This window comes from Rhinolophus sinicus, linkage group LG03 (genome assembly GCF_036562045.2).
Source record: "Rhinolophus sinicus isolate RSC01 linkage group LG03, ASM3656204v1, whole genome shotgun sequence".
In the NCBI taxonomy this organism is placed as follows: Eukaryota; Metazoa; Chordata; class Mammalia; order Chiroptera; family Rhinolophidae; genus Rhinolophus; species Rhinolophus sinicus.
The window spans coordinates 46,829,406-46,842,428 of NC_133753.1; the positions used below are offsets into that span (position 1 = coordinate 46,829,406).

The 13,023-nt window shown below is 37.0% G+C and overlaps 1 protein-coding gene across 20 annotated transcripts in view; it reads left to right on the forward strand.

Moving 5' to 3' along the window:
* HERC1 (HECT and RLD domain containing E3 ubiquitin protein ligase family member 1) overlaps positions 1-13,023 on the forward strand; it is a 170,647-nt gene that overhangs the window by 122,950 nt on the left and 34,674 nt on the right. For 18 of the 20 annotated variants that reach the window (XM_019755324.2, XM_019755330.2, XM_019755328.2 and 15 more), the window contains 8 exons: positions 4,136-4,252; positions 4,530-4,761; positions 5,842-5,966; positions 7,447-7,667; positions 8,638-8,906; positions 9,680-9,732; positions 10,418-10,618; positions 11,341-11,515. In XM_019755324.2, the coding sequence (XP_019610883.2) occupies positions 4,136-4,252; positions 4,530-4,761; positions 5,842-5,966; positions 7,447-7,667; positions 8,638-8,906; positions 9,680-9,732; positions 10,418-10,618; positions 11,341-11,515 (1,393 nt within the window). The remainder of the gene's footprint in view (positions 1-4,135; positions 4,253-4,529; positions 4,762-5,841; positions 5,967-7,446; positions 7,668-8,637; positions 8,907-9,679; positions 9,733-10,417; positions 10,619-11,340; positions 11,516-13,023) is intronic. The other 2 variants (XM_074327595.1, XM_019755327.2) reach the window with 2 other exon arrangements.

Genomic DNA, 13,023 nt, shown 5'->3' on the forward strand with positions numbered 1-13,023 from the left:
CATTTCATGTGTAGTGAAAGAATCTAACGACAGTATGCTTTCATTTCTCCTTTCTCGGCCTTTACACTTCTGTTATTAAACATTTAACTTCTACATATTTTATAAAGACCCATAATACATTATTATTATTTTTGTTGTTGTTAATAGCCAGTTATCTTTTAAGAAGATTTAAAAACTAAACCATGTATTTTATATTTACTCACATATTTACCACTTCTGAGATTCTTTATTATTTTATGTAGATTCATATTTCCATCTGACGTCATTCCCTTCTGCTTGAAAGACTTCCTTTAACATTTCTTATAGTGGTCTGCTGGTGGTGAATTCTTTTGGCTCTTGTATGTCTGAAAGAGTCTAATTCAGTTCCATTTTTGAAAAATATTTTCATTGGGCATAGAATTCTAGCTTGACAGTTTTTTTTCTTTTAGTACTTTAAGATGTTGCTCTATTATCTTTTGGCTTGAATTGTTTTCAATGATAAGTCTTTCTCATTCTAATCTTGATGTAATCTTTCTTTCTCTGGCTGCTTTTAAGATGTTTCTGTTTGTCACTGGACTTAATTTGATTATGATCTATCCTAGTGAAAATTTCTTCATGTTTCTTGTGCTTGCAGTTTGTTGAGCTTCTTGGATTTGTGGGTTTATAGTTGTCATTAAATTAAGAAATTTTTCATCTGTTATTTTTTTCAGATTTTTTTTTTTTGTGCTACTTCTCCATTTCAGTGTCTTCAGTTACATGTATATTAAGCCACTTGAAGTTGTCTCACAGATCACTGATGCTCTGATGCTTTCTTGTTGCTGTCTTTTTTTGGTCTGTATTTCATGTTGGATAGTTTTTATTGTCTTCTGGTCATTAATCTTCTGCATTGTCTAATCTGCTCTTAACCCATCCAGTATATTTTTTCCATTTAGATACTGAGGTTTTGTCTCTAGAAGTTTGATTTAGGTCTTTTAAAAAAATATTTTATGTCTTTTTAACATGTTTAATCTTTCTTCTACCTTATCAAATATGTGGAATAACAGTCAGTTCTCATTGGAATAGCTATTTTCCATACAGTCACTGTGTACACTGAATTAATGAAAACTGAACTAGTGCACCTAAGGAAAATATAGGACTAGGTTTCTGTGAGCTTCTGGTCACATTTTGTCAACTGATCAATATACAACCTTAATTTATGTGTGTTTTTATTTAGTTTAGCACCATATTTAATATATATTGTTGATTCATTAGCATTGAACTCATGACCAGCAACACCATAACTCATGCCTGAATGAGCTTATCTAGCACATATATTTTCTTTGTAAGACACATTACAGCCTTCTTGCACTTAGGAACACTAGACAGCGTCTCAACATTATGCTTGGGGCCATTTTGTACTGTGAAATCACCAACAAAAAGCACAAAAATGCACACACACAAAATGTGACACTAAATAGACTGAAAAGGACACTTGTTTACAGTCTGAGAGCTGAAACAAGAACACAGAGCATCACCTTGTTTGACTTCTGCTGGGAACAGTGCATTGGGAGACTGAAATTTGGGTTCTTCTGTGCATGTAAATGACTTTGTGAAAATACCCTGAGTTTTTATTTGGAGAAACAAATTATTTTAATGAGAAGTTGAATATGCAAATACAGAATTCATAACTAATGAGGATCAACTGTATATGTAATATCTATTTTAATGTATTTCTCTACTTAATTTATCATCTATCTAATTTCTGGATCTGTTTCTATTGACCAGTTTTTCTCCTCATTTTGAGCTGTAGTTTGTTTGGTAATTTTTTATTGTATACCAGACATTGTGATTTTTATCTTATTGGGTGCAGAATATTTTGTATTTCTTCAAATATACTTTAGCTTTGTTGTAGGATATAGTTAAGTTACGTGGAAACAATTTTATTCTTTCAAGTCTTCCTTTTAAGCTTTGTTATGTGGGACCAGTTCATCCTTTAGTTTGGGACTAATTTTTCCTCATCACTGAACTGATACCTTTCTGTCCAGTGCCTTATGTATTACAAAGTTTTTTCATTCTGGCTTGTGTTAACATAAACCCTTCCCAACCCTGTGTTAGCTTCAAGGATTGTTCTGCCTGCTACTTTTTGGTGATTCTTTCCCTGGCTTTGGATAGTTCCTGTATTAGCATCAGCAGAGGACTTGAGGACCCTCTGCACATTTCTGGAGTTCTCTTTCTGGGCAGCTCTCTTCTTTCTATATAGCTCTCTCCTTTCTGGTATTACACCCTGTGAATTCTAGCCACTTTGAATTCTCTACTCTGTCTTTTTAATTCAGAGAGATTACTGAGTTTAGGTTGAATTTACCCTCCCCAAACTGCAGCTTGGAAGCTCCCCAGGCTAGAAGCTGAGGCAGTTGTATACCTTCCCTTATTTGGTTCCCTTCTCTCAAGAATCACTGTCCTAAAGTGCCTGTGTAAGTGAGAGTAAATCCAATCTCTGTTACTCCATCATGGCTAGAAGCAGAATTTCATCAGACATATCAGTACTATTACTACTGTAGCAGTAGTGACATTTATAAAGCAAAAATGAGAGTTACGGTCCTTCTCCCCTCCCTCCTTCCTAATTCAATTCAAAAACCATTAAGTGAGGCCAAGCTAGGTACACATTCATGCCAGCAGGGCTTGGGAGGTAGGTGGCATGGTGGCCCGGGTGGGGGGCGGGATCAGAACCCAATTGGGGTGAGAAAGGCTCCTTGTGTATACGGGAGTGGTCTGGTATGGAGTATTGGAGTCCAGGTGGGGTAAGGAAATGTCCACATGGCCTGGGCACCAGGGCCATGCAGGTAAGGAGGGCCTCCACTAGCACTGGGAGCAATGATGCTTCAGTAGCAATAAACACACCTAGTGCTGAGATGAGATCTAAATACCATTCTCTACAAAAAGGAACTCCAGTCTCCTGAGAGAAAATCTGATTTCAGGGTTGAGTATGAGATGAGCTTAGAATAGCTGGTGCCAGAAACTGATAAAGGGCTCAGAGAATGATGGGCACATGCCTCAAAGACATCAAAACAGATTGAAAGGGCTTCCCCTGGCCAAATCTGGAAGGTTTGGGGCATCAAAATAAATAATTATAGTAACAGATAACCCATGAATACAATAAGAATTTATATAACTCTATACTTATAGAGAAAGTAGAAACTTTGCTTTAAAGTGGAATACCAACTGATGAATCTTAAAGTAATGATGGACTTAGAAAACCATCATTTAAATGTCAACCATCATAATGATTAATTCAGCCAATAAATATAAATAGATGCTAGTGAGTAAAATTTTGATGAGGGATGGGATATTTACATATTTTCATGGTTCCTTCCCCTAAGTACTTATTAATACAAATAGTGGAGAAACCTGTCAGATACTAGCTTAACTCAAATGATCAAAGTTAACATCACCAGTTATGGGACAAATTGAAATCATGTATCATCTAATAGACTGTAATGAGAAGAAGGCAGCATCAGTCCTGTGGTATTCCTGCCTAAAAATACAACCTGAATCTAAGCATGAGGAAACATCAGACAAACCGAAATTGAGGGATACTCCACCATGTACCTGACTTGTAATCTTAAAGTATCAAAGTGATTGAAGGAGACTGAAGAGAGACATGAAAACTAAATACAAAGGTGATCCTGGATTGGAGCCTTTGCTTTTGCTGCAGCTAGGATGGGATCTGGATTAGATGATAAAACATTATTGATTTCCTGACTTTGATGGTTGTGTAATGATTATGCAGGAAAACGTCCTTATTTGTAGGAATCACATATTAGTGTATTCAGGGGAGATGGAGCATCATGTCTCCTACTCCTTTCCAGTGGATCAGGGGTAAAAGAATGTTTTGTACTATTCTTCCAAATTTCTGTTGTTTGAATTTTTTGTAAGTAGGAACCTATTTTAAAATAAATGTTTTAAATTTTTTTCAGCAGGTTTATCTTTATGAAAAACCTTAAGCTATAACAGTGTAATCATGTTTAGTTATATATTTAGCAAATTCTTATAGCACAAAATTCTTAATTTCATTAAATTTGGACAGTATCAGGAAATTGGGGACTTACGGTTACTTAAGAACAGTTTTTACTCATGGTGTCTAGTAATATTTAGGTCTTTACTTTTCCTTTTGTCTCAGCCTTGTCAGACCCAAGCAGTAGACTTTCAACGTCTCCTCCTCCTCCAGCAATTGCAGTACCCTTGCTGGAAATGGGGTTCTCTCTCCGGCAGATTGCTAAAGCCATGGAAGCCACAGGTAGGATAAGTTTTTATATATCATTATATGCAGCTATGAGAAGCCTGATCTTACTAAATGCAGTATATGTTTTAAGAGGTCCTAAAGCTTGGTAAGATTTTTAACACCAAATTTAGTTACAGTGGCATCATAGCAGCCACTCTTAAGCTGATAGCATGAATAACTAATTATTTTGCCCACAGTCAGTATCAGAATTTTTTGTAAAATTTCGATGAGGAATGGGATATTTACATATTTTCATAGTTCCTTCCCCTAAGTACTTATTATTCCTGTTCAGGTGCTCGAGGAGAGGCTGATGCCCAGAACATCACTGTGCTTGCCATGTGGATGATAGAGCACCCTGGGCATGAGGACGAGGAGGAGCCTCAGTCGGGGAGCACAGCAGACTCAAGGCACGGAGCAGCCGTCCTAGGCAGTGGTGGCAAGTCAAACGATCCCTGTTACTTGCAGTCACCAGGAGACATACCATCTGCCGATGCCGCTGAAATGGAGGAAGGCTTTAGTGAAAGGTGAAATTCCCAATTTCCATGTTTCTGTTCATGTTGTAAATCATGCCCCCCAAGAGTCCTGTTTATTTCCCATCATAGGTGCTTCTAATGGTGTATAAAGTTGCTAAGTAGAGATATGTGAAAAGATGGACATTTCAGTTGCAAGTTTATGTGTCTGTGAAGGGTAAAAATGACATGATAAGGTTTGACTTGAATGGGTGTTTTCATGGAAAGAAGGAAATAACTTTTATATAAAATTGATCTGAAAAGAGGAAACTGAAAATTAAAGCAAGTTTATTTTGAAATAAACATGCTGATAAAATGGTTTTATCTCATATAAGTGATATAACATAAAATGTTCATTTCAATATTAGAAATTGATTTAATTAATGCATTTGATAGAAAAGGACTTTTAAGTCTTTTCTGTCTCTTAATATGTATTTATATTTTCATTTCTTCAGTTTTTAATATGGAATACAATATACCCCTTTTTTTTAAGTTGAGGAAAGAATTCTGTGATAATGCCTAGCCTTAATGAGCTGTAATAAAATATTCTACAATTCTTCCTAAAATTTTCCCCCTTCAGCACTTCTTATGACTTTAAATCTTCATTTTTTTTTATTAGTTTCAGGTGTACAAAATCTTCATTTTTAATTTTAGCCAGAGTCATATGGTTACCATGGCTTGCATTTTATGTAAATATGCTGACTTTTTCTGACAACTCAGTGAATATTTTCATAACTTATTTTGAAATATCTGTTTCTTCTAGGCAAGGATTCCCGATCATTTTAAATTTTAAGAATTTAATCATTTAAGATTTAGTTAAGGCCACTGATCCCATTCGAATTTGAACATGCATTAAGCATTATTTCATTGTTGACATAATTCAAAACAAGATAAAGTTATTGCTTATGGCAATATGACACATTTAAAACTTGCGAGCTTTACCAGGGACAAAAGATATATTTCCAAGTTTTATCCTAAACTTATTCTCGGTAATATGTGGAGGAAAAAGTACCACCATCAAGCAAGCATGCACCTATGCTTTCTATCCGTGATGGTTTTTAAAAATCTGTGTTGCTTTCAACCTTGCACTTGTAGCCCTGATAATCTGGATCATACAGAGAATGCAGCTTCTGGAAGTGGACCACCAGCTCGGGGTCGCTCAGCAGTAACAAGAAGGCACAAGTTTGATTTAGCTGCTCGCACTTTGCTAGCAAGAGCAGGTAATTATGTTTCACCTTCTCTTGGTGAAAGTGTCATAGAGTTTGCTTATATATTAAAGTCAATGTAAAAGGAAAAATTAAAGAAGATGTAAACTAATGATACTAAGTAGTCAGTTCTTCCACATTAACAGAGAACTATTTGTATATTCTGTGTATTTATATAATTTTACATAATTGAAATCACAGCATGCATTCATAGATTTTAAGTTCCCTTTGGGTACAGAAGGCTATACTGATCACTTGTAAATATTGAGAAATTTTGTAAATGCTCTCTGCCCTCAAGCAACTTATAATTTAAGAAGTGAAGGTGCATGCTTAAAATTTAACATCAATGGTGAGAAGGAGCTGAAAAGAACACTGTGCCAAAGAAGTAGACACTGGCTTTTCTTTTTTTCTTTTTTTTTTATTTTTATTTTTTTTATTTTTAGACACTGGCTTTTCTGATGTTCTCTGTGAACCTTAGGGCTTCGCAACTAGGTAAAGCCCTAGATCCACAAAAATAAATTGCCTCATTACATTAGTAAACACTTCTAGGATTATGTTCTGGGCGTGTGAAGTATAAGTTATAGGGAGCATATTTTCCAAACTAAAAATTAGGATATGTGATTTGCCAAAACAGAGTTTGATCCTTGAAATATTAAAACATAAATAGTGATTCAATAATTTATGGGAACAAAGAGAAATTAAGAGTGCCCTAGAAATATAAGATGACTTAATATATAATGAAAGGGACTGATTTAAAAAGAACAAAACCTAAAATAATAACAGCCCACACTTACTGTTTTTCCTATATAACATACGTTATTACAAAGTTTTTTATCTTATTTAACCCATGAACCACCCTGCTTGGTATGAGTGCTATTTTCTTTTCTTTTTTCCCCTTTCTTCCACCTCCAGCCTGACTCTGGTTCAAGCCGTTGTTTCTCAGTCTAGTTGTGTAGGACACACCTCCCTGGTCCATGCTGGTATTATGAGCCTTGCGTGCGCACGGGCGCACACACACACACACACACACACACACACACACTGCCCCCCCACTCCCCCCCAGCTGAGGCAGTTGGTCGGCTGCTCTCGGCAGCACACGGCAGGCACACATCACCAGCCACTCACGCTGGACTCTCACGGAGGCACACAGTAGCCCACAGCAGCACACGGTAGCCCAGCTCCAGGGAGAACTATTGTTTTAGCTGTAGAGGGCACAGCTCAGTGGCCCATGTGGGAATCGAACCGGCGACCTCCGCATTAGGAGCATGGTGCTCCAACCACCTGAGCCACTGGGCCAGCCCCCAGTATGAGTGCTATTACCCCATTTTTACAGAAAAGAAAACACGTGATAGGTAAAATTTTATGTTTATGATCTAGAATCCAGTAAGTCAGCTGAGATAGGCTCTGATCTTCATGTATGGAGGTTAAGAATTGGCGAAATATTCAGAATTATTTTATACATGCAAATAAAATGCCTTTTTTGTTTTGTTCTGAGCGGGGTTATACCGCTCTGTGCAGGCCCACAGGAATCAAAGTCGGAGAGAAGGAATATCTTTGCAGCAAGATCCAGGGGCGTTGTATGACTTTAATTTAGATGAGGAATTGGAAATTGATCTTGATGATGAAGCAATGGAAGCTATGTTTGGACAAGACCTGACCAGTGAAAATGATATTCTGGGAATGTGGATCCCAGAGGTACTGGATTGGCCTACCTGGGTGTGTGTGACTGCAGCGGGGGCTGCTCTGACTTATTTTCCTGCCCTCCTGTTCCTAGCGTACTAATAACAGCCTTGCCTAGAGTTGTAACACTCTGAAGTCTTAACATCTCTGAAAAGTCTTAACATCTCATCCTAAAGTTTGGGGCTCTAACGCTTGAAGTTACTTTGATACCTACAAACTAATAAGAAAAAGTCTCTCTTGTTGCTGTCTCTGTGCGATTTTATTGCTTCTCTCCCCAGACTAGGTGAATAGAGCCATAGTGTGGTAATATTTGATCCTAATATCAAAGGTAGATTACAAAACAGGCATCAGGTCCCAGTCAACTGTCCTGGCTCTATGACGTGGCTGCTGTGCTCACCTTGCTACTGAATGCATGTCCTTCTCCTTTATAGGTTCCATTTAATCATTGTTAATGCCTCATTCTAGGAACCAGTGCCACTAGATCTTGTAAATACCTCCATCCAGGGGCAGGGTACATGGTGGGTTTGTATGTCTACGTTGTTTAGTGTTATGCTTTGGTGGCAGGGAACTAAAAAGTTCAAAGGCGTAAGTCCTACAAGAAAGAGCATCTACTATATTATTAAGTTGATAAGATAAATGAATCTTAATGACTTCTTAGAAATCCAGAAAATATTTATGCATGTTATGTGGCTAGATAAAAAGTAGTTTTCATTAGAGGGATTTAAAAAATACATATTTGAGATGAGGAAAATTGTTTTTATTCTCTTTTCTCAGTAGTATAGTCAGTTACTTTTATAACTTATTAAAGAGAGGAATGGAAAAGAACATCTTCAGATTATGTGAGTGAATTCTGACTTGAAAGAAATGTATGTAGCATTAATGAACATCTCCCAAATATACCAACACATGTAAACAAAGTAGTTAATTTAATATCAGAAATAATCTATTGACCTTTTCTTAATTTTATGTTAAATTGACTAATAATTTGATATGTAATTTTGTGCAGCATGTTTGTGAGTCTGAAGACAGGGAGGAAGTGGTGGTGTGTGAACTGTGTGAATGCAGTGTTGTCAGCTTCAATCAGCACATGAAGAGAAATCACCCAGGCTGCGGGCGCAGTGCCAACCGGCAGGGCTACCGCAGCAATGGCTCCTACGTGGACGGCTGGTTCGGTGGAGAATGTGGGAGTGGAAACCCCTACTACCTGCTTTGTGGCAGCTGCAGGGAAAAGTACTTAGCCCTGAAGACCAAATCCAAGACAACAAGTTCTGAAAGGTACCTTGAAATTGTATGGATATTCAGACCCTCTGAATGAAGAGTACAAAATATCTCTCATTAAATACATGGGAATTAAAGCTGTTTTTCATGTGAGCAGTTACTTTTTAACTTTCCCTGAAGTCTTGTGATTTCTGAATTGGGGGCAGGAGGAATGGAGGAGGTTGAGGAATTCATGTTCCTGTCAGAGCAGGGGGCGTCTGATCCAGGAACAGTGGTATGTCAGCAGGTCCTTCACTGGAGTTTGACTGGGGTAACCTTTGGCGTGTTGGCACGTTGTGGGTAGGATGCTTGCGGTAACCTTTAGGAGGATTATGGTTAGTTGTTTTCATTGTGTTTTTCACCACATTTTGGACACCTTAATTAAGAGTTTTTCCTTGATGAAAAAATAGACTATTAAGAGAAAATGAGCTTTCACGAAAATATTACCTCTTTATACCTTGAATAGCAGTTAATCTCTAGTGAGTAGGGTTTTTGACCTTTTTGTCAACTATTGAAATCTTTAAGGTATTCTGGAATAGGTTTTGATTTAAAAAATTGTTGATGGCTGATAAACCTCCCCAGTAATGTGGTAAAATAGTCATTGATTTTGTAAGCATGTGTGTACCTACATGCCAACAGATTTTGTTACATTACCCCATAACATGAAACACACTTTTTTATTTTGTGTTGCTTAATTAATGACCTCTTAAAATGTCCTAATGACTTCATTTGCATTTTTTGGGTACTAACTGTTTTATATAACTACACAATGTTCTTCATGTTTGGTGCAGGTACAAGGGACAAGCTCCAGATCTAATTGGCAAGCAGGACAGTGTATATGAAGGTAGTTGTTTTGAGAGCTTCTTTTACATGTATTTTTTATATATACCTTCTGCTTAACATCTGGTTACTAAAATTTACCTTCGTGTGTGTTTGTATTTATGTACATCTTAACTTAAACTTTCCCTAAAAAGCTCAAGCTAGTTTAATAGCAACAGCCCTAGTTTTAAAAGTTAAAGGGCCTGGGTTCAAATACTAGCTTTACCACAGAATGTTCATTTCTGTGTGGCTTTTTTTTTTCAAAGTAAGGAAAATATATAATAGTATATTTTCAATCTTTATCCTAATTGAGGAAAGTTAAAAAATAAAAAATTAAAAATTAAGTGGGCATCAGTTTATCTGGAGCATTCATTTACTTGAAAGAACTCATTCCCTAATGATTGTGGACAGCGTTAACTCTTTGTTGGCCCTGTAACAATATTTTTTTATTAGTTGAAACCTCCATTACCAGCTATAACGTTTGCTTTAAATGGATTTGACTGCTCTGACTCCCTTTCCCTTCTAGTGGTCTCACTGTGCCTCAGGAGTGCAGTTTGGTTGGGTCACCAGGAGATGGTGCCATAGTTCACTTTGTGGGCAGTGGCTTTTAGTCCACCTGCATCTTAGACATATCTCACAATAACCGTTGCCAGCAGAGTTAATGTCATGTTTATATTCACATACCATACATCTATTTATTTAAATTCCAGAAGACTGGGACATGTTGGAGGTTGATGAAGATGAAAAGCTAACAGGTGAAGAAGAATTTGAATTACTTGCTGGACCACTTGGTTTAAACGACAGGCGTATTGTACCAGAACCAGTTCAGTTCCCCGACAGTGATCCATTGGGAGCATCAGTAGCAATGGTAACAGCCACCAACAGTATGGAAGAGACTCTAATGCAAATAGGTAAACTGAAATGATGATTGCCATGGATTTTATAGTCTACATTAATTTATTTCTTAGGTCAATAATAATAAGTTAAAGGTAAATAATAAGAAGAATAAGGGTTCAACATTGTCCTACCCCATTAAGTATCCAAGTATCTTTAGTCAGTTTTAACATTTTTAAGGTATAATGCAATAATGAGTTGATTTTTTTTAATGAAATAGTGAAATGATAAAAAATTTATAAATATGAGTAAGATTTTCGTTTTTACACTGTGATAAGAAAATCCTGTGACTGACTAAGAACTATCTTGCAGTCTTCTTTTATTTGAGTGAGAGGGTATGGTAACTTTTTGCTATAGGAAATACAAAGTAAAGAATTGGGACAGTATTGATGACTCACCCCTTAATGTGTGCTCAAAGCATGTTTTCAAAACTATATCTTTCCTATATTTGTTAATATTAGTAGATATGATACATGGACAAAATAAGTATTAATAAAACCAAAAATATGTATAAAAAGTCTAAATCTATAAGACGTCTTCTGTAATAGATTGTTAACTAAGAAATATTTATTTCTCCCAAGGAATTTTCTTTAGAACAAAGTTCCAGATGAGTAAAACACACTGGTTTGCTGGATTTCCTTGCAGCGTAGAATCTAGGTAGAATGGGAAATTATTTCTGTAGTCCAGATATTTTTTTCTTACCATGTTGAGATCTCAACAAAATCTTAATGTTTTTTAGGTTGCCATGGCTCTGTAGAAAAGAGTTCCTCTGGGAGAATAACGTTAGGTGAGCAGGCAGCAGCCCTAGCAAACCCTCACGACCGAGTGGTGGCTCTAAGGAGAGTGACTGCGGCTGCTCAGGTTCTTCTGGCCAGAACCATGGTCATGAGAGCTCTGTCTCTTCTCTCAGTCAGGTAAGTGTTATTTTGTGTCAAATGATGCTAAGTTAGATTCTGGTATATATTAGACAGGAGTCTGGCTATTGTTTGGGAGGATGAGATAGAATTTTTAAAAACTTGAATATCTACTATTGAAAGAAAAGTTGGACATAGTCATCATTGTTATCCATTCATTCAATCAGTTATTCAGTTAATACTTGGCTATCTTTAGGTGGAAAATAATGCCATTATAGTAACTGCAATCATTTTATTTGATTATCTGAAATGGGAAACTACAGATATTGATCCATTTGGTACAGGGTGAAAATAAAGGATCAAATGAGTTTTTCTGCAGAATTAACCAACTGTGTAACTAAGTCAACCTGCAGATTCCATCATGGAGGCCATGTTCATACTGTGGATTATAAAGTTGAAAAAGGGAAGAGAGTCAATACCTAAAAGATATCCATTTAAGAAATGGTTAAGCTAGGGTATTTAACTGTCAGTGAAGACAGAAGGACTCCAAAAGAAACTCAAAATAAAAATTAGATGAGACTGTGCAGTACTGACCCAAGAATAGACAATTTGGACAGTGGAGAAGAGTTCCGAAACTGACCCACACATATACGTAGATAAACACTTGATTTATGGTTTTTATGGCAGTGTTTATACTGCAGAACATGAGGAAAGGATGGTCTTCTCAATAACTTGGGCTAAGTCAGATGGTTTATGCACATAGGGGAAAAAAAGAGTCTTCGCCCTAACCTCACACTGTATAAAACAAATATTTCCAAATGGCTCTAAGAGCTGAATGTGAAAGGTAGATCAAAAATGTTTCTGTAAGGTAACATAGGAAGAATTTGTTCTTGATCTTGGGACAGGCAGAGATTTCTAAGCAAGTCACAAAAGGTCTTCACCATAAAGAAAAATGTTGATATATTGGACTGCATTAGAAAAAGAACTTCTGTTCAGCAAAAGTCATTAATAAAGTAAAAACTCAGGCTGGCCCGGTGGCTCAGGCAGTTGGAGCTCCGTGCTCCTAACGTGAAAGGCTGCTGGTTCGATTTCCACATGGGCCAGCGAGCTCCACCCCCTGCAACTTAGATTGGACACAGCACCTTAAGCTGAGCTGCAGCTGAGCTCCCAGATGGCTCAGTTGGTTGGAGAGTGTCCTCTCAACCACAAGGTTGCCGGTTCGACTCCCGCAAGGGATGGTGGGCTGCATCCCCTGCAACTAACAACGGCAACTGGATCTGGAGCTGAGCTGCACCCTCCACAACTAAGACTGAAGGGACAACAACTTGACTTGGAAAAAGTCCTGGAAGTACACACTGTTCTTCTTCCCCAATAATAAAAATCTTTAAAAAAATAAAAGCCACTGAATGGGAGAAGATATTAGCAATGAATATAACCAACAGAATATGTAAAGAATTCCTATAAATCAATAAGAAAAAGACGAGAAAAATGGATAAAATACAAAATAATATAAAAGAGGATCTCCAAGTGGTCAATAAATAAGAAAAATGAGGTGTTCAACCTCATTA